Source organism: Mytilus californianus, unplaced genomic scaffold (genome assembly GCF_021869535.1).
Source record: "Mytilus californianus isolate M0D057914Y unplaced genomic scaffold, xbMytCali1.0.p SCAF_4, whole genome shotgun sequence".
NCBI lineage: Eukaryota > Metazoa > Mollusca > Bivalvia > Mytilida > Mytilidae > Mytilus > Mytilus californianus.
Window position 1 is genome coordinate 37,004,504 of NW_026262690.1, and position 24,925 is coordinate 37,029,428.

At 32.3% G+C, this 24,925-nt stretch overlaps 1 protein-coding gene and 1 long non-coding RNA gene across 12 annotated transcripts in view; both read right to left on the bottom strand.

Annotated features, from left to right (window-relative positions):
- LOC127698258 (DISP complex protein LRCH3-like) overlaps positions 1-24,925 on the bottom strand; it is an 81,098-nt gene that overhangs the window by 4,861 nt on the left and 51,312 nt on the right. For 9 of the 10 annotated variants that reach the window (XM_052201632.1, XM_052201631.1, XM_052201627.1 and 6 more), the window contains 7 exons: positions 24,098-24,413; positions 21,938-22,036; positions 8,967-9,033; positions 8,485-8,606; positions 7,325-7,462; positions 6,431-6,508; positions 1,420-5,194 (listed from right to left, as the gene is read on the bottom strand). In XM_052201632.1, coding sequence (XP_052057592.1) covers positions 5,018-5,194; positions 6,431-6,508; positions 7,325-7,462; positions 8,485-8,606; positions 8,967-9,033; positions 21,938-22,036; positions 24,098-24,413 — 997 coding nt within the window. In that variant the 3' untranslated portion in view covers positions 1,420-5,017. Of the gene's footprint in view, positions 1-1,419; positions 5,195-6,430; positions 6,509-7,324; positions 7,463-8,484; positions 8,607-8,966; positions 9,034-21,937; positions 22,037-24,097; positions 24,414-24,925 lie in introns of those variants that run through there. The other variant, XM_052201625.1, reaches the window with a different exon arrangement.
- LOC127698305 (uncharacterized) lies at positions 12,056-18,497 on the bottom strand. Of its 2 annotated transcripts, XR_007980777.1 has the most exons (3): positions 17,278-18,497; positions 15,833-17,115; positions 12,056-14,159 (listed from the first exon to the last, which is right to left on the bottom strand). It is a non-coding gene; the product is annotated as an uncharacterized LOC127698305 (long non-coding RNA). The 2 variants fall into 2 exon arrangements; XR_007980776.1 differs by lacking the exons at positions 12,056-14,159; positions 15,833-17,115 and adding an exon at positions 15,239-15,419.

The window sequence follows — 24,925 nt, forward strand, 5'->3', positions numbered from 1 at the left end:
TTATTGAGATAATTAACTAATTTGACAGTTCAGGAATATAAACAGATTACCTAAGTAATATGCATAAATAAAATACCAAATATTATAGTTTGAGGAATTAAAACACAGTGCATGGAAATTAATTTAAATTGAAAGTATACTGATGAAAATAGGTAGCAGGTAATGAAACTCTTGTTTGTGCCACAAAGTCATCCCTGATACAATTAGGTTCAAAATAAACAAACTTGTGGTTTCAGCAGCAGACTAGTAAAACTCTTGCTTCAATCGTCAGTTGTTGTTTACACTACAATATTGTGAAGATTTCTCTGTTCTCAAATTTCAAATTCATTACACCTTACATTAATACACCCTGTGACAACAAATGATGCAAAAATGGACATTGGAAAACAAACAGAGCATATGAGAATTTAAGTTGGGTCAACTGCTTCACATGCACTGTCACAAAAACACCAAAGATCCATTGATAGGGAATTCTACCATTGGTAAAATCATACACAAAAACACCAAAGATCTATTGATAGGGAATTCTACCATTGGTAAAATCATACACAAAAACACCAAAGATCCATTGATAGGGAATTCTACCATTGGTAAAAACATACACAAAAACACCAAAGATCCATTGATAGGGAATTCTACCATTGGTAAAAACATACACAAAAACACCAAAGATCCATTGATAGGGAATTCTACCATTGGTAAAATCATACACAAAAACACCAAAGATCCATTGATAGGGAATTCTACCATTGGTAAAAACATACACAAAAACACCAAAGATCCATTGATAGGGAATTCTACCATTGGTAAAAACATACACAAAAACACCAAAGATCCATTGATATGGAATTCTACCATTGGTAAAATCATACACAAAAACACCAAAGATCCATTGATAGGGAATTCTACCATTGGTAAAAACATACACTCAAGAAACAAAGAAGAAAGAAACGTTTAACAGACTTATAAATTCTAACTGATAGATTGTTACTGGCTCAATGTCCTAAATTGTTTCTATAACAAATAAATCTAACCTATAAATGTAAAAAGATGTGAGATATATCAAAGAAAGGGCAACCTAAGGATACAAAAAAGATTCAGAACATATCTAAAGGTCAAAATATAGTCTTCAAAAATAGACAAGTGCCCATACAAATGCATCTAGAAAGCTGTAAATTACTTTGACAGACACAATCAATGATCTGTCATAACAACTAAGTGCCTTTATAATACAATTCTTTTTTAAATCTACTGAATCCTTTTGTAAATGTTCTAGCAAAAATGTTTACACCAGTTGACAGTCATGGAGCTGCTGAGTTATTTGTTATTGAAACATATCACTCAATGCGAGCTCTTCCAACATATATATATATATATATATATTTTTGCTTACTATTTTCATATGAGATATAAATTAGCTTTCATGGAACAAGAAATCTTTAATTTTTAACAACATCAACAAGATAATAACAACATAAATCAGCAATATATCACAGTTATTACACGTAGCTTATATTATACAATAAATATACATAATTTTTTGTGACCAATCTATGGGAAATAACCCCTACTAAATTTCTCATGTACACAATTATCACAGGAAAATTAAATAATAAATATTAAATGAAAGACTTTTACATTAAAGCATCATTAATGAGGTGGTACAGTTATCAATTTTACAACACTTCTCCATGGAGCACTTTAAAAGAAACATAGTTTTAAAAAGATGCATTCCAATCATACCTACATAAAATACAGTAAGTTGATAAGCCTAATTTACTGGATTTTTTAATCCTGAAGAACATAGTGTAAACTTCCCAAATCTCAAAAGTAATAAGCTTTAGAGAGCTAGCTCAGGTATACATCAGCCCTACACTAACTTAAAAATAAGTAGAATGAAAATAAAATTATCAATTGTTACTATCTTGCTATCTCCTGAAAACAAAAAGGTTTCCAACTTTCATTTTCAGGGAATCTAACTCAAGGTTGTAATAGGAGTAACTTTATTTATTAAAGAGGACATTAATATCAGTGTCGAAAATAATTCTGTCATGAAGTGGAAGATATAACCTCTCGTTCATAAGACTGATCTTTATAAGGAGATTCTAAGCTTTAAATAAAAACACTGGGAGGATCTAACAAATATCTGAGGGATGCCAACAATATAAACATTAAATCAATGACTGATAGCTATCCTACCATTACAGAATGTGAATCTGATTGAAAGATAAAGCTTGCCCCTTATAGTCTGACATGATGATGCATACTACAATTTATAAGTTCTACATAAAACAAAATAGTTAACCTGCCCTGCACTTTATATAGATTGGACTGGAATGCATCTCAAACTATTACTTAACACAAGAAAATCATGAAATGAAAGAAGAATGCATCTTTAAACACAGAGGCCTTACCCATACCTGTGATTGGGAAATAATGAGCACATGGAAGGTCATGTACCACAAAATCAATTTTATTTACTTTGCAGATAATTGTTGGACTCTGGGAAAAACAATTCTTAAATGTGTCAAATTCCAACTCAATCTGTATTTAGTAGTTTCTTAGCATCGTGAAAATAGCAAATGATTTTATTGAAACCTAATAAGAAGAAAACAAACATCTGGTTATCTTCTCCTTATCTCTGTATAGATAAATTTTGAAAAAAAGTTAGGTTTGAATTTATAACACATGTTTTGATAGTGGTCCCTAACAACATTTTGAAATTTCACATGATTCTGTTAAATCTGACTGAAGTCACTGAAAAGAAACATATTTGATTTAAAACAGATGATAGACAAGAGTAAAATACTGGCTCCAATTATTGCTACTGTTTCCTTGCATACCAAATTTAATCTATGCTATATAGGATGAAACATACATAATGAAATATCAGCAGATTAATGTATAAAACATATCTAAACTTCTATAATAAATTATAACAAATATGAAATCACCTTGCATATCAATGTCAACAAATTAATTATAAAAAGGTATCTGCCTGTAAACAACTGAAGCTATCTAATGTTTATTACTTTAGTTTCTAATACTAACAAGCTTTTGATACAATAGATACTGTATAAAGTCTGAATACTGTCCAAACCATACATTTTTATCTGCCCATTAATATCATATAATCTTGGGGGAATACTCAATATTCATTAAATGTTCTTGGAATTACAAGTCATTCATTAACTATAAACATTTTTATAAAAAAACATAATTTTATCATCAATCAATTTTGTTCAGATTGATCACTACCGGTAATATTTTACACCATTTGTCTGCATTTAAAGTAATTTTGAATAAAAGAGTTTCTGCACAATGGTATCTCTAAAAATTAAAATGTATTAGTATCTAAAGCTATATTCAAAACCGTAATACAACAACTTTCAATTATAATTTAAAGAACCTTAGTGAGCAAGCTGACAAAAACCAACATCACAAACTTTACTGTAGCAAGCAATAGCTTATTGGTATAATAAAAACGTTTTCCTCCCCAGCAGAGGGTAAGTACGGTAAGGATTTAGTCCATTCATGTAATGTTGTTGTTTGTATGTTAATTCTTTTTATTTCAATGCTATATAAGATAGATATCTTCTGTCACTTTATCATAATGTCCCTATGGTTCACAAATTCACTCCATTTTTAGTAACTGTGATCTTGACCTTGGAAGTATTGAGCTTAAAATCAAAAGGAATCTACCTAACCTTTTATGTTACCATATATCCAAGTTTGGTTCTAATACCATGTAAGGTACTGGAGTTATATTTATGGAAAACCCATTTTATTGTACTTGTTCATGTTCAAGATATAATTTATGGCTGAACCAAATTCATAGTGTTATATTTATTTTATGGCATTTTGTAGTCTACTGGACATTTTACCAAGAATAGGACATATTTTTGTAAAAAATAAAATGCAGAAGGAGAGGAGCCTAGTGGAGGGAGGAGTAAAAGGAGAACAAAAAGCATGGAAAAACTTTTTGACTTACAACCTGTTTTAAGTCAGGAACCTGATGTTCAGTGGTTGTTGTTTGTTGATGTGGTTCATAAGTGTTTCTTGTTTCTCATTTTTTATATAGATTAGACCGTTGGTTTTCCTGTTTAAATGGTTTTACACTAGTCATTTTTGGGGCCCTTTATAGCTTACTGTTTGGTGTGAGCCAAGGCTCCGTGTTGAAGGCCGTACTTTGACATATAATGGTTTACTTTTGCAAATTGTGACTTGGATGGAGAGTTGTCTCATTGGCACTCAAACCACATCTTCTTATATCTATTTACAAGCCTGGAAATCAATCTTTCATAAAATGTCTTCAAACTTACATGGCTAGTGAGACCTCTTTTTTGGAAAATCTTACTGGCCCAACGGGCTTGTGGTTTATTGTGTAAACTGAACCTGGCACTTAAAATCAAATGAATTTGTTAGTATATCTAATTTGCAGAATTATATGTTGAACATATGTTCTTCAATAAAACTCTGCTATTTATGTGTAACATTTTAAATTATGGGTCATAGTCATAAAATTCAGTATGATGCCTGAAAAACACAAAATCTGCACTGCTGCACTGATATAATAAAGAGAACCCTCACCAAAACAGATACTCGCACAGAAAGTGCATTTTGTTTTTATCTACATGCTGTAAAGTCTTTTTGGGGGAACAAGGTTAATGAAACCAAAATGAAATTATGCTTTCATGGGAAAAATTCTAATAGAAAAATGTATCCCAAAAAAATCATCAGGATTTGTCTTGCATCAGACAATGTCATTAATAATATCAAAATATTTCAAAACATGTTAATATTCTCTGCAGATCTTTTTCACAAATGCTTAACATAAATTATCATACCTACAAGAATTTCAAGTTATCCTATTTCAATTAGCAAAAGATTAAATATCAATTCTGATAAATGCATTTAAACAGGTCCTTCATAAAAAAAATCATGGTTCACAGTATAGCATATTCCTTGAATTTTTTTTAAAAACAAAAATGGATATACATGACAATTTGTTCAGTTTTCAAACTCTATAAAGACATAAAAGGGCAAAGGCAGTACAAAATATAAAGATACAGAAATAGGAGATATAATAATCTGTTGTTGTTATTCTGCGACACATGGCTAATTGTTGCACAGTTAAGGCGACCCGACCTGGTCGTAAATTCTCCACAATATCCTCACATGCACAGAGGTTGTCCTGCAATAGAGGGATATTGTGTTAGTAAACCGTGCATATAAAGCTCTACAAGTGTGGGGAAGAGGTTACTGAACACAAACCTTATCAGTCATTTTAAATCAGTTTTTGTTAATGTTTTTTTTTTTACTGTTAAAATTTGATCATCTCCATCACAACAGTGCACCTAACAAGGTACATTTCTATAATAAATCAATGTTTTACAAAGTAGTTTTCATTTCATTTATTTGTTTGCATTATAAAAGAATGAGAATAAAAATGGAAAAAAAAAACCAGATTATTGAATTATTTTACCAAAAACAAGAGGAATAATCTTTTTAATTTAGAATTTAGAATATATTATATTAGCCACTATGAATTATATTAAATCATTCAGTTTAGTATATGTGATGTGCTCTATACAGTGTACAGTCCCATATATTCTGTGATGTTTAAGCTAGGATTATTTTAGCTACATGTTTCCCTGTAACCACAAGCATGCTGAAGCAATAAACAGTCACACCTTTCAATTAGTAGTTAACTTGAACCCAATTTAATTCTCATAGAAGTATTCTATTGTCATTAAATTCCATATTTTAAAGAAAAAAGAAAGGTTTGACATTTGAATATCTGCATGCTTTTAAATTTCAACCTTTGAAAATACAAAAAAAGTACACAAATATCCTACACTTTATTGATAATTGTCCCCAATTTATAAAGGATATCATAGTCATTCCCATAAAATTCTGATGTCACAAGAGAAAGGTTGTACAACGTCCATCGGTCAAGAGTCCCAAATGGCATTAAGATCTTTAAAACCAAATTGATTAAGATTTAGTTTAATGATTTTCAAAGGTTGATTATGATTCATGCTGTGAATAATTGATATTATCAAATAAAATACTAAACATTCATGCTTTGGATAACCTAACACTGTGCGACAATTAGCCATGTTCACGATTGTTTCTATCTTTTCTGCTGTTGATAAGATAAGTTCTGCAACAAAAACTAAAACCATAAAAGAATAAGAAAACAAAAAAATATTCTATAAAATTAAGGAAATATTATGATAAAATCAAGCTGCCACTGTTCTATACAAAAGAAGTGCATATTCAGTCCTACATGCACTATGTATCCTTGTGTTGTATAACTAAAATACAGTATAAAATAAATATGCTATGTTTTTTTTCTTAAATTTGACTTTATATAAATATAAATATGAATATAAGAGTGTGATGATGGTCCTCTCACAATACTTACCCTATGAACTCCTAGTTTTCGACAGGCTTCTAAGAAATTTTCAACATTTTTCCGACATTTTGCCAGTGTGAGTTTTGGCTGCAAAAAATTAGCATTCATTATGTTGATGAATTTTATTAACTTGTGTTTTCTCAACATAAAGGCATTATTAGCTGAAGTTTGTCTAAAATCACTATTTTTTAATTCAGTATTGTATTGAAACATTTGGTGTAATACCAAACAAAATGAACTGTGAGCTATTGTTCCATAATATTAACCCCTCTTATATTAAGAAGGTACGACTTGTAGCTGCTAAGAAAAATGTGAACAAAATTTCACATATCTACATATCCCATAACAGGAAGTAGAACATCAAAGGATTCGAAAACATGTAATACAGCATGGCATAACCAAATGAAACATGTTTTCATATGATATCAAAAAGCTATTACTTGTAGCTGCTGAGAAAAATGTGACAAATATGTGTTACTGCCAGACAGACACACAGACAGGCAGTTTGAAGCTTGACGAACAGTGGTAACCCAGTATACCCCTCCTCCTGTGGAAAAGGGATGCATGGCATAAACAAATGAAACATGGTGTCACATGTAGCTGCTGAGAAAAATGTGATAGATATATGTTATTGCCAGACAGACACACAGACAGGCAGCTTGACGAACAGAGGTAAACCAGTATAGCCCACCTCCTGTGAAAAGGGGATATATAATAATAAATAGGGCAAGTTTTTGTACTTTGATAAAGTCCATTCATTCCCTTAATTAGCTTCATAAACCTAATTGTGTTTTTATTTTAATTGTATGCTTGGCTTATGTCTTTTTTTTAAGTTGTCTCTGTCTTGTACCGTCCTCTAAATTGAAGACATTATTATTTCTTTCTAACTGTTGCTGAACATACCACAGCAGGTGATGGAACATGTATACTGGTTACAGATCTAGGTCGTATACTATTGGCCAACTGACATAAAAGTACTCCATCACGTAATGTTTCTGGCAAGTTATCAGGCAGTGTCACTTTTAATCTGCTTTCTATGGTCTACAAAAATAAAGGATCATGTCAGAACTCATTGAGAAAAAGGTTTAAAAGAGAACAGCCATAAGTGTTCCTAACATCAGTATATATGTAAATCAAAGGTCATTTGCCAACCCCCAATCAAGAAAAGATAACTTATTATAAATTTAGATTTGGATGGCTTTGTTATCCTTTGGGCAGATTCATATAGAGAACACATCATACATTTTTACCCTTCCAAGATTAATTTACATTGGCAAAGCAGTTTCAAAGAAATGAAAAATGTGATTTCCTCTTAGTTTTGAATGGAAATATTGTGTGAACTTTTCACATTAAAAATGACGCTTTTTTATAGAGTCACCCAACTTTCAATTTGGTATGTTTGACATCATCGGATACATAAGACAATACAAATTCTTCATATAATACAAATAACGAATTGTCCAGCTGTTCCAGCTTCAGCAATAGAGAGCTTTGTATAATTACTTGGTATGTTTCTGCTGGGATACGACACATTTGTCTTGCCTTCAATACCATTAGTTTTACAGGAAATCTAGGGGAAATTTACCAATTGTGATAAGTAACTAAAAAACTTTTGAATATACTAAAGGACTCCCTGACTTATGTCATTACAAGTGATATGATTTGGATCCAAATATGAAGATGACAGGCATATGATTGGGACCCCAAATATGTAGGTGACAGGCTGGTGGACATTTGATCCCCAAGGGTATTATCAGCCCAGTAGTCAGCAGGAAATATCATTATATCTGCTATTGTCTGTTAATTTAATGTTCATAAAATCTTTAAAATCATTTAAAACACATTTCTTTCCCCAGACATAGATAGCCTTAGCCAAATTTTGCTCAAACTTTTGAAAATTTTAATCTTTAATGCTTTTCAATTTTATAATTGATAAGTGTTTGGAAAGATTATCCACTGATGAATCTTGTGTAGACCAAAACACACTTCTGTTGTACAAAACTATTTTAGTATTTTGAGGAGTTTGATTTGAAACTAAACATAATATATGAAATGATATGTACCCGCCGCAGACAATCAATTTGTTTAGCTTCTCCATGTTCATGCTCCATCTGACGTCGTATTGTATAATTAGGGTCAGAATCTTTATAACTTTCAATAGCCTTTATTGCACTGTTTGTTAAAACTGTAAAGCAGAAATGTAAAATCGTCATGTTAATTTAAAATTTGTTATTATTGGAATGGTATGGAAAATAAATACTTTTCTAAGATGTATTGTGAAACATTCATGTATCATTTATTATATGAATAAAAGTTTTAGTTTTTCGATTTTTTCCACAGTTATATTTATCTTAAACAGTTCAAACCTACCATACAGATCAAAGGCTGATACCAGGGACAATATTGAGTAGGATATAATATTATCATGTTTACTGCATATTTTAACATCTTTGATTACAACAGCATTCTCATTCATTCCCTTTAACTCCTTAATTCCTCATCTCTATAGATAATTACAAAGAAAAGACATATCCTATCAATATACCTGTTCCACCTCTTTTACTGAGAGTAGAGTTTGTAGACCTTGGCACTGTAGTTGACATTGAAGTTCTCTGGAAATAAGAATAAAATATGATTATTACAATATAAAAATTAGATGTATGATTGCCATTAAGAATTCTTTTGAATTTTTTTGTAGTTTTTTTCTGTTCAAAAAATTAGGATCGTGTACAGTAGTATTTATTCGTTAAGTGTCACAAAGATCAAATAGAATCGTTTTCATAACAGCGTAGACAACCGTAAAACTTTTGTTGGTAATAATACTGATGTCATTGGCTTATCGATAACAATGATTTTACGCTCGCTCAGTCTGTCAGAGGCCTTCCAGTGGGGATTTAAATAATGATCACTTGTAAATTACACATTTCGATACATAAAATGAAACTTTCTTTTCACAAAACTTTAAAAGATTTGTTTTACATATTTTTTTATACCATCGCATACAACAGTTTCATTTTAAAGAATAATAATGCTCAGAGCTGATATCATTAAATAATCCTAAAATACGTGTATTCATTGTAAAAAAACTTTAAGTTAATGGGGTTAATTCACAAAATATCTTATTGATTACGAGAATAAGTACTTCTACGTTGTAATCATTGTAAAAGAGTGGCCTACTATTTAGTCAATGCATACATGTAGGTTTTGTTTGTGAAGAGTTCCGGATAATTAAAAAATCTATTTATTTTTTTTGTTTATTACCTTGATTTTTTTTTTACATAGATCGATTCATTCATTCATTCAGATATTTATCAGTTTGTCTTGGCTATTCAAGTCCTACACAACGTCTCACGAATTTGGTCTTTTTCTTACAAAACTTATATTCTTGTGATGTATTCTTTTGTTGAAGAATGAATGTTGCCCCTTTTTTTATTTTTTGTCGTTTTTTTGTGTGTCTCATTGACGTAAAAGACAACCGGACTACCCCTTTCTTCATATTTAATAAAATGCTTCGCTGGGGCGCAGCTTGATACGACCGCAGAGGTCAAACCCTGAACAGTTGGGGCAAGTATGGACACAACATTCAAGCTTGATACAGCTCTGAATTTGGATTGTTATTAAATATTTGACACAGCATAGGTTTCTGACACAGAAAGAATGTGGTCTAAGAACTTGATTTTTTTTAATTTACCTATTATGGTCCAATGTCCAAAATCAAAATACATGGTTAGATTCAGCATATCAAAGAACCCCATATATTCAATTTTTGTTAAAATCAAACAAAGTTTAATTTTGGACCCCAACTTGGACAAACTTGAAAACTGGGCCCATAATCAAAAATCTAAACACATGTTTAGATTCAGCATATCAAAGAACCCCAAGAATTCAATTTTTGCTAAAATCAAACTAAGTTTAATTTTGGACCCTTTGGACCTTAATGTAGACCAATTTAAAAAACGGGACTTAAAATTAAAAATCTAAATACACGGTTAGATTTGGAATATCAAAGAACCCCAATAATTCAATTTTTGATGAAATCAAACAAAGTTTAATTTTGGACCCTTTTGACCTCAATATGAACCAATTTGATAGCGGGGCCCACAAATAAAAAATCTAAATTCATGGTTAGATTCAGCATATCAAAGAACCCCATATATTCAATTTTTGTTGAAATCAAAAAAAGTTTAATTTTGGACCCCAACTTGGACCAACTTGAAAACTGGGCCCATAATAAAAAATCTAAACACATGTTTAGATTCAGCATATCAAAGAACCCCAAGAATTCAATTTTTGTTAAAATCAAACTAAGTTTAATTTTGGACCCTTTGGACCTCAATGAAGACCAATTTAAAAAACGGGACCCAAATTAAAAATACGGTTAGATTTGGCATATCAAAGAACCCAAATAATTCAATTTTCGATGAAATCAAACAAAGTTTAATTTTGGACCCTTTTGACCTCAATATGAACCAATTTGATAGCGGGGCCTACAAATAAAAAATCTAAATACATGGTTAGATTCAGCATATCAAAGAACCTCATATATTCAATTTTTGTTGAAATCAAACAAAGTTTAATTTTGGACCCCAATTTGGACCAACTTGAAAACTGAGCCCATAATCAAAAATCTAAATACATGTTTAGATTCAGCATATCAAAGAACCCCATATATTCAATTTTTGTTGAAATCAAACAAAGTTTAAATACTGGACCCTATCTTGGACCAACTTGAAAACTGGGCCCATAATCAAAAATCTAAACACATGTTTAGATTCAGCAAATCAAAGAACCCCAAGAATTCAATTTTTGTCAAAATCAAACTAAGTTTAATTTTGGACCCTTTGGACCTCAATGTAGACCAATTTAAAAAACAGGACCCAAAATTAAAAACCTAAATACACGGTTAGATTTGGAATATCAAAGAACCCCAATAATTCAATTTTAGATGAAATCAAACAAAGTTTAATTTTGGACCCTTTTGACCTCAATATGAACCAATTAGATAACGGGGTCCACAAATAAAAAATCTAAATACATGGTTAGATTCAGCATATCAAAGAACCCCATATATTCAAGTTTTGTTGAAATCAAACAAAGTTTAATTTTGGACCCCAATTTGGACCAACTTGAAAACTGGGCCCATAATCAAAAATCTAAATACATGTTTAGATTCAGCATATCAAAGAACCCCATATATTCAATTTTTGTTGAAATCAAACAAAGTTTAATTTTGGACCCCAATTTGGACCAACTTGAAAACTGGGCCAAAAATCAAAAATCTAAATACATGTTTAGATTCAGCATATCAAAGAACCTCATATATTCAATTTTTGCTAAAATCAAACAAAGTTTAATTTTGGACCCTTTGGACATTAATGTAGACCAATTTGAAAACTGGACCCAAAATTAAAAATCTAAATACACTGTTAGATTCGGCATAACAAATAAATAAATGTGATCAAAGATTTTACAAATCTAATGCGCCATACTGTGCAATTAAAGATTACTTCTTGAAATTTTTCAATATTTGAAATTTGAAAAAAAAATATTTGAAGAATAATTCTTTTTAATTTCTGAAATCTGAAATGAGAAAAAATTGGCCCCCCACAATTTCTTTTTATCCCCCCCCCCCTTTTTCCCCCAAAAAAATTCTTTCCCTCAAGATATGGTCATAATCTCAATTCAAATTTCCAATGGAGTTGGCAACCATAATTACCCATTTAAATTTACCATAGTGCTAACTTAATCTATTTTATAATAGAATTAAAAATAAAAATATAGTGTCAAATCTTTCATATGGATTTTTTTGTAAAAAAAAAAGATGAAAACATTTGCAGATATCTTTACTGGTCTTCCTTTATAAATATGCATTTCTTTAAACATAATTTAAAAGCAGTGTAAGGGAAGTAACCAAAACGTTGTATTTGGATTACCTCCCTTACACTGTTTTAGATTATCTTTATTGTTCATTAACCATTACTTTATACATAATTTAAAAGCAGTGTAAGGGAGATAATTTCAATGATGTATTTGATTTATCTCCCTTACACTGCTTTAAATTATGTTTTGTACTAAAGTATTTGTCCATTAACCAGGACAACCTTGTTTTTCCCCCTTTTTTGCCCCTAATTCCTAAACGGTTTGAGCCATAACCCCCCAAAGCAAATCCTAACCATCCCTTTGTGGTATGGAAACTTGTAGTATAATTTCAGAGAGATCCATACACCGTTCCACAGTTATTGTCTGGAAACTAGAAAATGCTAATTTTTGGCCCCTTTTTGGCCCCTAATTCCTTAACTGTTGGTACCATAACCCCCAAAATCAATCCCAACCTTCCTTTTGTGGTATTTAACCTTATGGTCAAATTTCAAAAAGATCCATTCACTTAAACTAAAGTTAGAGTGCGAAAACCAATATGTATTCGGACGACGACGCCGGAAGACGACGACTACGACGACGACGACGCCAACGTCATACCAATATACGACCACAAAATTTTTTTGCGGTCGTATAAAAACTGAATTTATATAGTTGATAGGTCAGTCATGCACTCTATATAAGGTTGCCTTTTTTAAATCACAAAATAAATGTGGATAGTGTCCACATGTGGACAGAGATGATGCCCCCTCTTGCATATCATATAGTTATAAAGGGACATAACTGAAGAACGGTAAAACTGACGCTACCCAAATTTGAACTTGATCTGAGTTTTGTGGTAATAAGCATTGTGTGTAAGTCTCATAACATTTGGTTGAGGCTAACTTAAGTAGAGAACAGAAACTAAAAATTCAGCAATTTTTCTATTTGTAAACACGCATAACTCTAGAACGGTTGTGTATAAGTTTTATAACATTTGGTTGAGACAAACTAAAGTTAGAGAATGGAAACGAAAAATTCAGCAATTTTTATGTTTATAAAGGGACATAACTCAAGAATGTTAAAAAGTGTCGCATAAACATTTGGTTGAGGCAAACATAAAAAAGTACCGTAAAAGAAGATATTTACATGGTTTGTTATTTTTTGCAATTTTCATGCATTAACTTTTCCAGCTGGGGTTAATTTGCACATCAAATATAACTTTGACCTTCACATCTAAGGTTATTGCTCTCTAAAAATCATTCCTACAGGGGATATTTTCACACATATAATGTGAACATGAAATAAGTGAAAATAAGTGAAAATAACCCATGTGAGAAAATTGACATGTTTACAGTATTGTTTCTTGTACTATGCATCAAAAATAATGTATCATCAAAAACCCCCCTTTTAGAGTTGTTGAGAAGAGACCTGTAATCCTTTAAGTGATTGTTTTATGTAACCATTTTTGTTGACTTTGATATGTATTCATATGAAAAGATAACACTAGAGTAATTCAATTTTTGAATATTTATGAAAATCACTGTTGTGCCACATGTTACTTAAAAAAGACTTACCAAATGATATAAAAGACAATAATTGACTGGTTGACAACCTGATACATTAATAACAGTAAAGGAAATAAGTATTTGGTACAGCACAGGAGAACATATTTTCTTTTGGCAAGTTATAATAAAATGCTCCGCTGGGGCGCAGCTTGATACGACCGCAGAGGTCAAACCCTGAACAGTTGGGGCAAGTATGGACACAACATTCAAGCTTGATACAGCACTGAATTTGGATTGTAATTAAATATTTGACACAGCATAGGTTTCTGACACAGAATGAAAGTGGTCTAAGAACTTATAATTTTTTAATTTACCTATTCATATATGTGATGGACTGTGAAACTCAGATCAGGAGATTGGGAAATTTTGGTCAGGAGATTAGGACTCAGATCAGGAGGTTTTTAATCGACATAAATTTTGTCGTAAATGTAACCGTGTGCTGTAAAAATGGTCTTTTAAAGTGTGTCTTCTTCAACTTTCCATCCAATTTATTATGTTTATAGTACCCTTGTACTTATAAAGTTTCTCCATCTTTATATTATACATGTTCAATCTAACATTTTTTTTTTTTCAGTATGTTCTTTAAATTTTTTACTTCATATTCTATTAAACATTTATTGCAACCAGAACATTTGTTTAACTATCTGCAAATAGCTTTTGTTTGCATACTCAGAAAATCATTCTAACTGTAAAACAAGGGTCATAGTTATTATATAAATTTCAATTTAAGCCTTGAAAGGAAGTATAGAATCCTCAAATAATTTTCAAATTATTATTTTTTTATTTGTCCTAAGACATTTAAAATCATTTATTTACCATCCTTTTATGATTATTTGTTCAATTTATATTTTATTTATATTCTTTTAAAAATTTTCATTATTAAAAGGAAAGTAACTTAAAATAGGATAAATCAAGGGAAGTAACCCAATAAATACACAGTTTTTGTTACACAACGGCAGTTAGCCTGAGGTAAAAAATCGTTGATTACCAGTATGTTTGACACCCAAGCTGACAAGTGAAGCCATATAATTATGCATGTTAATTGATTTACAGGTAAAATATAACTTCAGGTAATGTGAGTTACACCAGATGCCTGAGATGATATGTTGGGCAGAAAATTTTCATTCATGAAAAATTTCATACATGGGATTATAATTTTCCTCTTCAACCGGAGGTCGGGAGGAGACTCCTGAAAACAGGATTATTGTACTCCTGTCCGGAGGTTCACATGTATGCTATTCAAACCATATCATTATTATTTGCTTTTATATATAAATCAGAAATAACCAATTTAAAAAGGAAAATTTTAAAGAAAAAAAAGGAAAAAAAAATCCCCCCCCCAAATTTTTTGAACCCCCTTATGATTCATCGCCCCCACACTCAATCCCAGCTTTCCCTTTGTGGTATGGTACCTTGCAGTACAATTTTAGAGAGATCCATTCACTTGAACACAAGTTATTGTCTGGAAACTAGAAAAATGCTTGTTTTTTTGTCCCTTTTTGGCCCCTAATTCCTAAACGTTTAGGGCAATTACCCCCAAACTCCAACCCAGCTTTCCCTTTGTGATATGGAACCTTGCAGTACAATTTCATAAAGATCCATACACTAACACACAAGTTATTGTCCTGAAACTAGAAAAATGCTTGTTTTTTGCCCCTTTTGGCCCCTAATTCCCCAAATTTGGAGGAAATTACCCCCAAAAATCAATCCCAGTATTCCCTTTGTGATATGGAATCTTGTGATACAATGTCAGAGAGATCCATACACTAACACACAAGTTATTGTCATGAAACTAGAATAAAATGCTCCGCTGGGGCGCAGCTTGATACGACCGCAGAGGTCGAACCCTGAACAGTTGGGGCAAGTATGGACACAACATTCAAGCTTGATACAGCACTGAATTTGGATTGTAATTAAATATTTGACACAGCATAGGTTTCTGACACAGAATGAAAGTGGTCTAAGAACTTAAAAATTTTCAATTTACCTATTCATACATGTGATGGACTGTGAAACTCAGATCAGGAGATTGGGAAATTTTGGTCAGGAGATTAGGACTCAGATCAGGAGGTTTTTAATCGACATTAATTTTGTTGTAAATGTAACCGTGTGCTGTAAAAATGGTCTTTTAAAGTGTGTTTTCTTCAACTTTCCATCCAATTTATTATGTTTATAGTACCCTTGTACTTATAAAGTTTCTCCATCTTTATATTCTACATGTTCAATCTAACATTGTATTTTTCCAGTATGTTCTTTAAATTTTTTACTTCATATTCTATAAAACAATCATTGCAACCAGAACATTTGTTTAGCTATCTGCAAATAGTTTTTATTTTTTTTTTCTCTCTTGCAAATAGTTTTTATTTGCAAACTCAGAAAATCATTTTATCTGTAAAATTAGGGTCATAGTTATTATATAAATTTCAATTTAAGCCTTAAAAGGAAGTCTAGAATCCTCAAATAATTTTCAAATTATTATTTTTTTATTTGTCCTAAGACATTTAAAATCATTTAATAACCATCCTTTTATGATTATTTGTTCAATTTATATTTTATTTATATTCTTTTAAAAATTTTCATTATTAAAAGGAAAGTAACTTAAAACAGGATAAATCAAGGGAAGTAACCCAATAAATACACAGTTTTTGTTACACAACGGCAGTTAGCCTGAGGTAAAAATCGTTGATTACCTGTATGTTTGACACCCAAGCTGACAAGTGAAGCCATATAATTATGCATGTTAATTGATTTACAGGTAAAATATAACTTCAGGTAATGTCAGTTACACCAGATGCCTGAGATGATATGTTGGGCAGAAATTTTTCATTCATGAAAAATTTCATACACGGGATTTTTTCCTCTTCAACGGGAGGTCGGGAGGAGACCCCTGAAAACGGGATTATTGTACTCCCGTCGGGAGGTTCACATGTATGCCTATTCAAACCATATCATTATTATTTGCTTTTATATATAAATCAGAAATAACCAATTTAAAATGGAAAATGTTAAAGAAAAAAAAGGAAAAAAAAATCCCCCCCAATTTTTTGAACCCCCTTATGATTCATCACCCCCAAACTCAATCCCAGCTTTCCCTTTGTGGTATGGTACCTTGCAGTACAATTTCAGAGAGATTCATACACTTGAACACAAGTTATTGTCTGGAAACTAGAAAAATGCTTGTTTTTTGGCCCCTTTTTGGCCCCAAATTCCTAAACGTTTAGGGCAATTACCCCCAAACTCAATTCCAGCTTTCCCTTTGTGATATGGAACCTTGCAGTACAATTTCATAAAGATCCATACACTTACACACAAGTTATTGTCCTGAAACTAGAAAAATGCATGTTTTTTTTGCCCTTTTATGGCCCCTAATTAATAAAATTTTGAGGGAAAACCCCCAAAATCAATCCCAGCCTTCCCTTTGTGATATGGAACCTTGTAGTACAATTTCATAAAGATCCATATACTTACAAACAAGTTATTGTCATGAAACTAGAAAAATGCTTGTTTTTTGCCCCTTTTTGGCCCCTAATTCCTAAAATTTGGAGGAAATTACCCCAAAAATCAATCCCAGTATTCCTTTTGTGATATGGAACCTTGTAGTACAATTTCATAAAGATCCATACACTTACAAACAAGATATTGTCATGGTCGTATAAAAATGCTTGTTTTTTGCCCCTTTTTGGCCCCCAATTCCTAAAATTTGGAGGCAATTACCCCCAAAATCAATCCCAGCATTCCCTTTGTGATATTGAACCTTGTGGTACAATGTCAGAGAGATCCATACACTTACACACAAGTTATGTCTGGAAGTTACAAAAATGCTTATTTTTGGCCCCTTTTGGCCCCTAATTCCTTAACTGTTAGTACCATAACCCCCAAAATCAATCCCCACCTTCCTTTTGTGGTATTGAACCTTATGGTAAAATTTCATTGAGATCCATTTACTTAAACTAAAGTTAGAGTGCGAAAACTAATGTGTATTCGGACGACGACGCCGGACGACGACGACGACGACGACGACGACGCCAACGTCATACCAATATACGACCACAAAAATTTTTTTGCGGTCGTATAAAAATGCTTGTTTTTTGCCCCTTTTTGGCCCCTAATTCCCCAAATTTGGAGGAAATTACCCCCAAAAATCAACCCCAGTATTCCCTTTGTGATATGGAATCTTGTGATACAATGTCAGAGAGATCCATACACTAACACACAAGTTATTGTCATGAAACTAGAAAAATGCTTGTTTTTTGCCCCTTTTTGGCCCCTAATTCCTAAAATTTGGAGGCAATTACCCCCAAAATCAATCCCAGCATTCCCTTTGTGATATGGAACCTTGTGGTACAATGTCAGAGAGATCCATATACTTACACACAAGTTATGTCTGGAAGTTACAAAAATGCTTATTTTTGGCCCCTTTTTGGCCCCTAATTCCTTAACTGTTAGTACCATAACCCCCAAAATCAATCCCCACCTTCCTTTTGTGGTATTGAACCTTATGGTAAAATTTCATTGAGATCCATTCACTTAAACTAAAGTTAGAGTGCGAAAACTAATGTGTATTCGGACGACGACGCTGGACGACGACGACGACGACGACGCCAACGTCATACCAATATACGACCACAAAAATTTTTTTGCGGTCGTATAAAAACATACGAGTGACATCAATACCAATTCATGACACAAAATAACTAACTCAAACTTACAACAGAAGCAAGATAATGAACATCGCTTTTATGGTCTACTTAATATCGAAGTCAGAATGTGGTCTTTGTAAAGATGTTGTAAATTAATCAAAAACAACAAAAAAACTAAATAATTTGAATGTTAATATTGGAAAAAGTAACGTTGTGTAAATCATTACAATTATTTTATTTGAAATGAATATCAAGCTGTTGCATTTTTCCGCTGCAGGCAAATTTTGACTTTTGACCGCATTTTTAAAATTAATTTTCTTGTTGTAATCCTGTTGGACGCTGCGCTGTGTAGTTTATTTTTCTTTTATTGTTTATTGCCAAATATATATAAAAAAGAAAATGTGGTATGATTGCCAATGAGACAACTCTCCACAAGAGACCAAATGACACAGAAATTAACAACTATAGGTCACCGTACGGCCTTCAGCAATGAGCAAAGCCCATACCGCACAGTCAAGACGACAAAAAAAGTTTGAAAGGTTACAAGTTAAAATAGAGAATGGAAATTGGGAATGTTTCAAAGAGACAACAACCCGACCAAAGAGTAAACAAAACAGCCGAAGGCCACCAATGGGTCTTCAACACAGCGAGAAAATCCTGCATCCGAAGGCGCACTTCAGCTGGCCCTTTAACAAATGGACGTCACAAAATGAAGACTAACAAAAGCCAGAGGCTCCTGACTTGGGACTGGAGCAAAAAATGTGGCGGGGTTAAACATGTTTAGTGAGATCTCAACCCTCCCCCTATACCTCTAGCCAATGTAGATGAAACAAACACACAGCAACACATCGCTACATATTGTGCCAATGTCGGGCTGGGGAGGGTGCATGTTATACTGATTTAACCCACTGGATTGTGTGCCTGCACCAAGTCTAGCCAGGGAGGGATTGCATATTAAACTCGATTAGTCCCACTAAATTTTGAGCCAAACGTCCGGCTATCCGGGTTTTGTGTTGTTCATTGTTGATTAAACGTCTATTTTACTATTTATGGACAGGACTCGATAGTCTTTGTTGTTGTGGTCTCTTAATTTTCCTACCTTTTATCTTTTTAAGTATTATTGTCGTATAACAGATCTAAAGCCGATTAATTACGAAACTATCTGCAATATATTTAATAGTCCTAAACATGCATGACAAATTTGACACTAGACGTTACGCAAACAAAAATAAATACACCAATGTATCTAAAGTCACAATTGATACAACTTTATATAAAAATAAGGAGATGTGGTATGATTGCTAATAAGACAACTATCCACCAAAGTTCAGATGAAGTGGATGTAAGCAATTAAAGGCAAGCGTACGGCCTTCAACAATGAGAAAAACCCATACCGTATAGTCGGCTACAACAGTCCCCGATATGAAAAATATGAAACAATTCAATTGAGAAAACCAACGGCCTAATCTACAACAAAACAATTAACGAAAAACAAATTTTCTGCTTTTTGGTTGGGTTGTTGTCTCTTTGATACATTCCCCGTTTCAATTCTCAATTTTATTATAGATATAACTGCATATAAAAATAAGAATATGTGGTGCGATAGACAATCAGACAAATCCCTTCCAGTGGTCAACAGACGTTAGCAATATAGGTCACTGTACGACCTTCAACAATAAGTAAAACACACACTGTATATATATATAGCATGAAAGCTTCAAATGGCCTTGTCATGACAAACACGAAAGTTGAGTGGATGCAGAATAGAGCGAGTGAAAAAACACGGATACCGCATGGAAACTGGCAAATGGTCCGCAATATTACTTTGGTCAATTCACTAACTTGAAATTAAAGACCTGGCGAATTTAAGTCCTTATCTATGGCTGAGATGTATGTTTAAAAAAAAAAGGAAAATCAAGGTATGTTTTGACATTTTTATAATGCAAGTCTTGGTTTTAAATTATTTGCGAGTAAGCTTACCCAGAAAGACGGGAAAATCCATTAACAAAAGAAAATGAATATTCGAACTACAGTGCACAGTTTATTATATACATATTTTATTTGCGATCATAAAATGTACGAAGTCGTCCATTACTATGTAAATTGGGTCGATTAAAAAAAAAGCTGAATATGTTTCTGTTGCCAAGGGTTTTTCGCAAGTATAGTAGTTAGAAGAAAAGTTCACCAAACTATACATTTTACCTATTCAAAAACATAAATGCAAATTTCACAAAGCTTGATCCAAATAGCTTTTTTTACTGTCTAATAACTTGCAAGAACAAAAAAGACAGGACAGAAGTATATTTTGTCTATATGTTTTGTGTTTGCACACTTTTTAAAGTTGATCATGCATTCGTTCTAAAATAAAATTTTGACCAAATAAAAGTTAAAAGATGACATAATTGGACAACCGCAATTGTTAAATCGCTTTGACGTCCGAAAAAAGATAATAATCAACACTTTTAAAGCCAGTTAAATCCTTTTTTTTTGCTGAAAGAACGTGCGATATCATAAAAATTGATTATCAAAACATAACAAAAACACAAGTAAAGACCGTTTAAGTATTCAATATAAATCAAAACACAATGGTTATTCCTGATTAGTTTTTCGAATTATTTTATTAAGGCGTTGAGACCCTTTGGTGACCCCACAGTTTAAATGTCTATAATAAATACATCGTGAGTTGTGGGCGTTACAGACGAACGTTCACCTAATCTGACCCAGTCAATGGGATATTTTAGCGCGCCAATCAATGGTCTCGTCTACGCTGTTATGCACATGATTCTAATACACATCTTAACTGCATTAATAAGATGGTATTGGTCACACTGATATCATTTGAAAACCAAAGAATACATAAATGCTTTATTTTTTCATTTTATACTGAACAGAAAAATTATACATTTAGACGATATTCCCTCTGATCAGAGAGAACAAAACTTTCATAGCTAAAATATTAAAGTGTAGTAGTCAGAAATTACAGCTTTTCAATATCTAGAATACACCTTATCGCTATTCCCGGCTGACCCGAGAATCTGTCCCGCTTGAACTATTGACGTCATACAACAATCACTTTTCCATTGTGGCGTCAGATATTATGTTTTTTGTATTATGACATCAAATTTTACGGGAACCTGTGTGATGTCCTGTAATGGCGGACAAATAGCGATAAGGTGTATTGTCACTTAAAACATTTCTGAGAAGTGGACTGCAACTGCATAGATGTCAGAGATACAGAAGACAACAGTTTTTCTATTTCTTTCCTTAACTGACTTTTGATTTCAAAAAATAAAATTCATCTTTGAACCTTTGTCTGAATAAGTTCTGCTTTTATTAGATGAGCTGTTGATGTATGTTATGATTTTCATTCCATACTGCCATACCAATGTTGCCAAAATATTTACCTTGCATACATTTTTAAGACCAGTTGTCCTTAAACAATTATATCTTACCTGTCTAGATGTTGACGATTCTAATTGACTTTTGGCTTTCTGGGATTCCACTTGTGTTTGCGTTTTAATTTGTTGGTGTTTCTGTCTGAATTCTTCTTCCTGCAACGGTAATTTAATGAATGTTTAGGATTCATATTGATTGAACATCAATTCACAAAACCCTTTCTAATTTCATTGCCTTATTGAACCCATTTGTGTCCATCTCTCCATTAAAATAATGGCAGTGAGATTTCCAATGAAGAAAAAATACTGCATTTAACAAGTTAACCATAAACAGAATTTTTTTTGATTTTGTTCTTGTTTTTGTCATATATCATATCTATTTCTTTTTTGATTCAATAGGCGTCTTAGAAACCAGGCAAAAACTTCATGGTTAAATGAAATTCTATCACTTTATATGAACATGAGAATTAGGACTATATAAATTGGAAATCAATTTAATAAAAAAAAAATAGGTGCATATCATATCAATCATTTTATTTTTTCTTTATGCAAATATTATATATGAATAAAAATGTAGGGCACGTCTATTAGACATTAACCACAGAGGTTGTGAGTTAGAATCCTATACATGGCAGGTGTGCTGGACTCCAATCTTAATTTGACTAAGATTGTCAGTTTTCCTACCAAAGGTTGGTGGTTCTACTATCACTCCGGCTTCCTGCACTAGTACAAACTGACCGCCACCTAATAACACTATGGTGCTGAAAGTGGCTTTAACACTAATCAATCAATCAATTTAAGACGTTAGCCAAACAATATAAATGGAGAATGTGTCCATGGACAAGATGATGCCCCCGCTTGCATATAACGTTATAAAGGGACATAACTCAAGAACGGTAAAAGTGACACCACTCAAATACAAACTTGATCTGTGTTTTATGGTAATAAGCATTGTGTATAAGTTTCATAACATTTGGTTGAGGCAAACTAAAGTTCGAGAATGGAAACCAATTTCAGGACATACGTATGGACAGACAAGGGTAACACTTAATGCCCCCTCCAGTGATGACAGAGGCATAAAAATCCAGACATCATCAAAACATGAAAAGCTCCTAATTGCTGTAGGTCTAGAAAAATTGTAAATAAATTAAACTGTCTATACAATCAACACCAAACTCCCTAATGGACAAAACAATAACTATAACAATAGCTATATCAGTGTACTAGATAGGAAAAACAAAGCTTCTATAATAAAACAATAATAAATAATCAAAAGTTCAAAGTACTTAACCTGCTAATATCAATGATATGCTAACTTAAACTCTTAATTCATTAGCTGTCAATCAACTTATCAGAACCAATTAGAACTCTTGTAGAGGGATTCCCAATCATCATTCCAAATAAATTTGTAAGGGATTCAACCATTTAGTTTCAGAGAAGAAGAAACTCTAAAGGCTGACCAATCAGAATCAAGAATTTGGTGGTCATGTTTTTAGTCTGATCATACAGAATGAGGAACTTTTAAAACTTTAAAAACATTATGCCTGCTAATATTGGTTCAATTTAGCAAAGTAGTTTTGGCAAATATGTAATTAACCTGAAATTAGGGTAAAATGAAACATGTTCTCATGATTTCACATACCACATGTTGCTGACCTTTGAGTACAGGAGTGTAAACATAAATTTAAGACTACCTTAAATAGGTCAGACAAACAAATACTCCTTACAATGAATCCAAAAGTAGAATAATGCTACACTATCATTATAAAATAAGGTGATGTGTATGATTGCATATGAGACAACTATCCTACAGAGTCCACATGAAGTTGATTTAAGCAACTATAGGTCTCTGTACAACCTTCAACAATAAGCAAAACCCATAACGTTTAGTCAGCTTTAAAGAAAAGGCCCAGACAAGACAAAACTGAAACATTTCAAACCAAAATAAACCAAAAACTTAATTTATGACAAGACAGTAAAAGAAAAACAAATATGACAGACAGTCATATTACTAAATAATGGTATCAAGGTGCAAACCTAATACTAATAAACTTTGTTGACACAGCGATATGTCTAGCCTATTCTTTTTAATAGAAAATGAAATGTTGAAAAACAATACTTCTGTTTTACCCTTATGTTTTATTTTAGCCATAACGGCCATATTAGTATTTTTTAACACAGATTGTAAATATTGATACTGAAAGTAATATTACTAACAGGTGTAACATGATTCTTTTTCACAGCACTATTTGTCACTCCTGTTGTCCGTGATGCTGTACGACTAGATTGCAATGTTGACGTTGTAGACGGTCGAGACACATTTCCATGTGATGGCCGAGAGGATGGAGCAGGGTTTTTATCAATTGTCCTTGGCCTTCTTGGTATAGAACCACCAGCACTCTTAGGGTCCTTATTCAATGAAGTTGATGAAGAGGCTGGACTTGGTCCAGCAGAACTAACTGATGACCTCGGGCTTGGACTTGGTGATATCAATGGTGTAGAAGGACTTGATGACGAAGGGCTAAGTGGTCCACTGCAAATGGAATATGTCAAATAGCTATTTTTTCAACAAAACATGTACTATTGAAGAACATAAAAACATATAAACAAAGACAACAGTGTTAAAGAACTGAAGAAATTAAAAGAGGAAATAATATTAGGGAGTGAAACAGAATAAAAATTTGGAAAATTAAAAATGACAGCAAGCAAAATAGTAAAACTTCCCACAATGAAAACAGAAAGGTATAAAATGTAATTAAGATTATAAAACCTATACTAAAAATTTCATTCCATTTTCAAATTCTTTTACTTATTAGGTATCCATTCCATTATCTTTCATTTGTCATTAATGTTTGACTATATAATATTTTTGTGATATATCTGGCTTAACTACCACTAATTTTGTTGTGTATTCTATCAGACTATGATATATATGTAATCTATCTAGTTAAATCAAACCAATGTATTAGAATGCACTCCTAGCTGTTAAAGGAAGCAAGTGAAAATCACACATTTGACCACCCTGGAACTTCTTTGTTAATATTG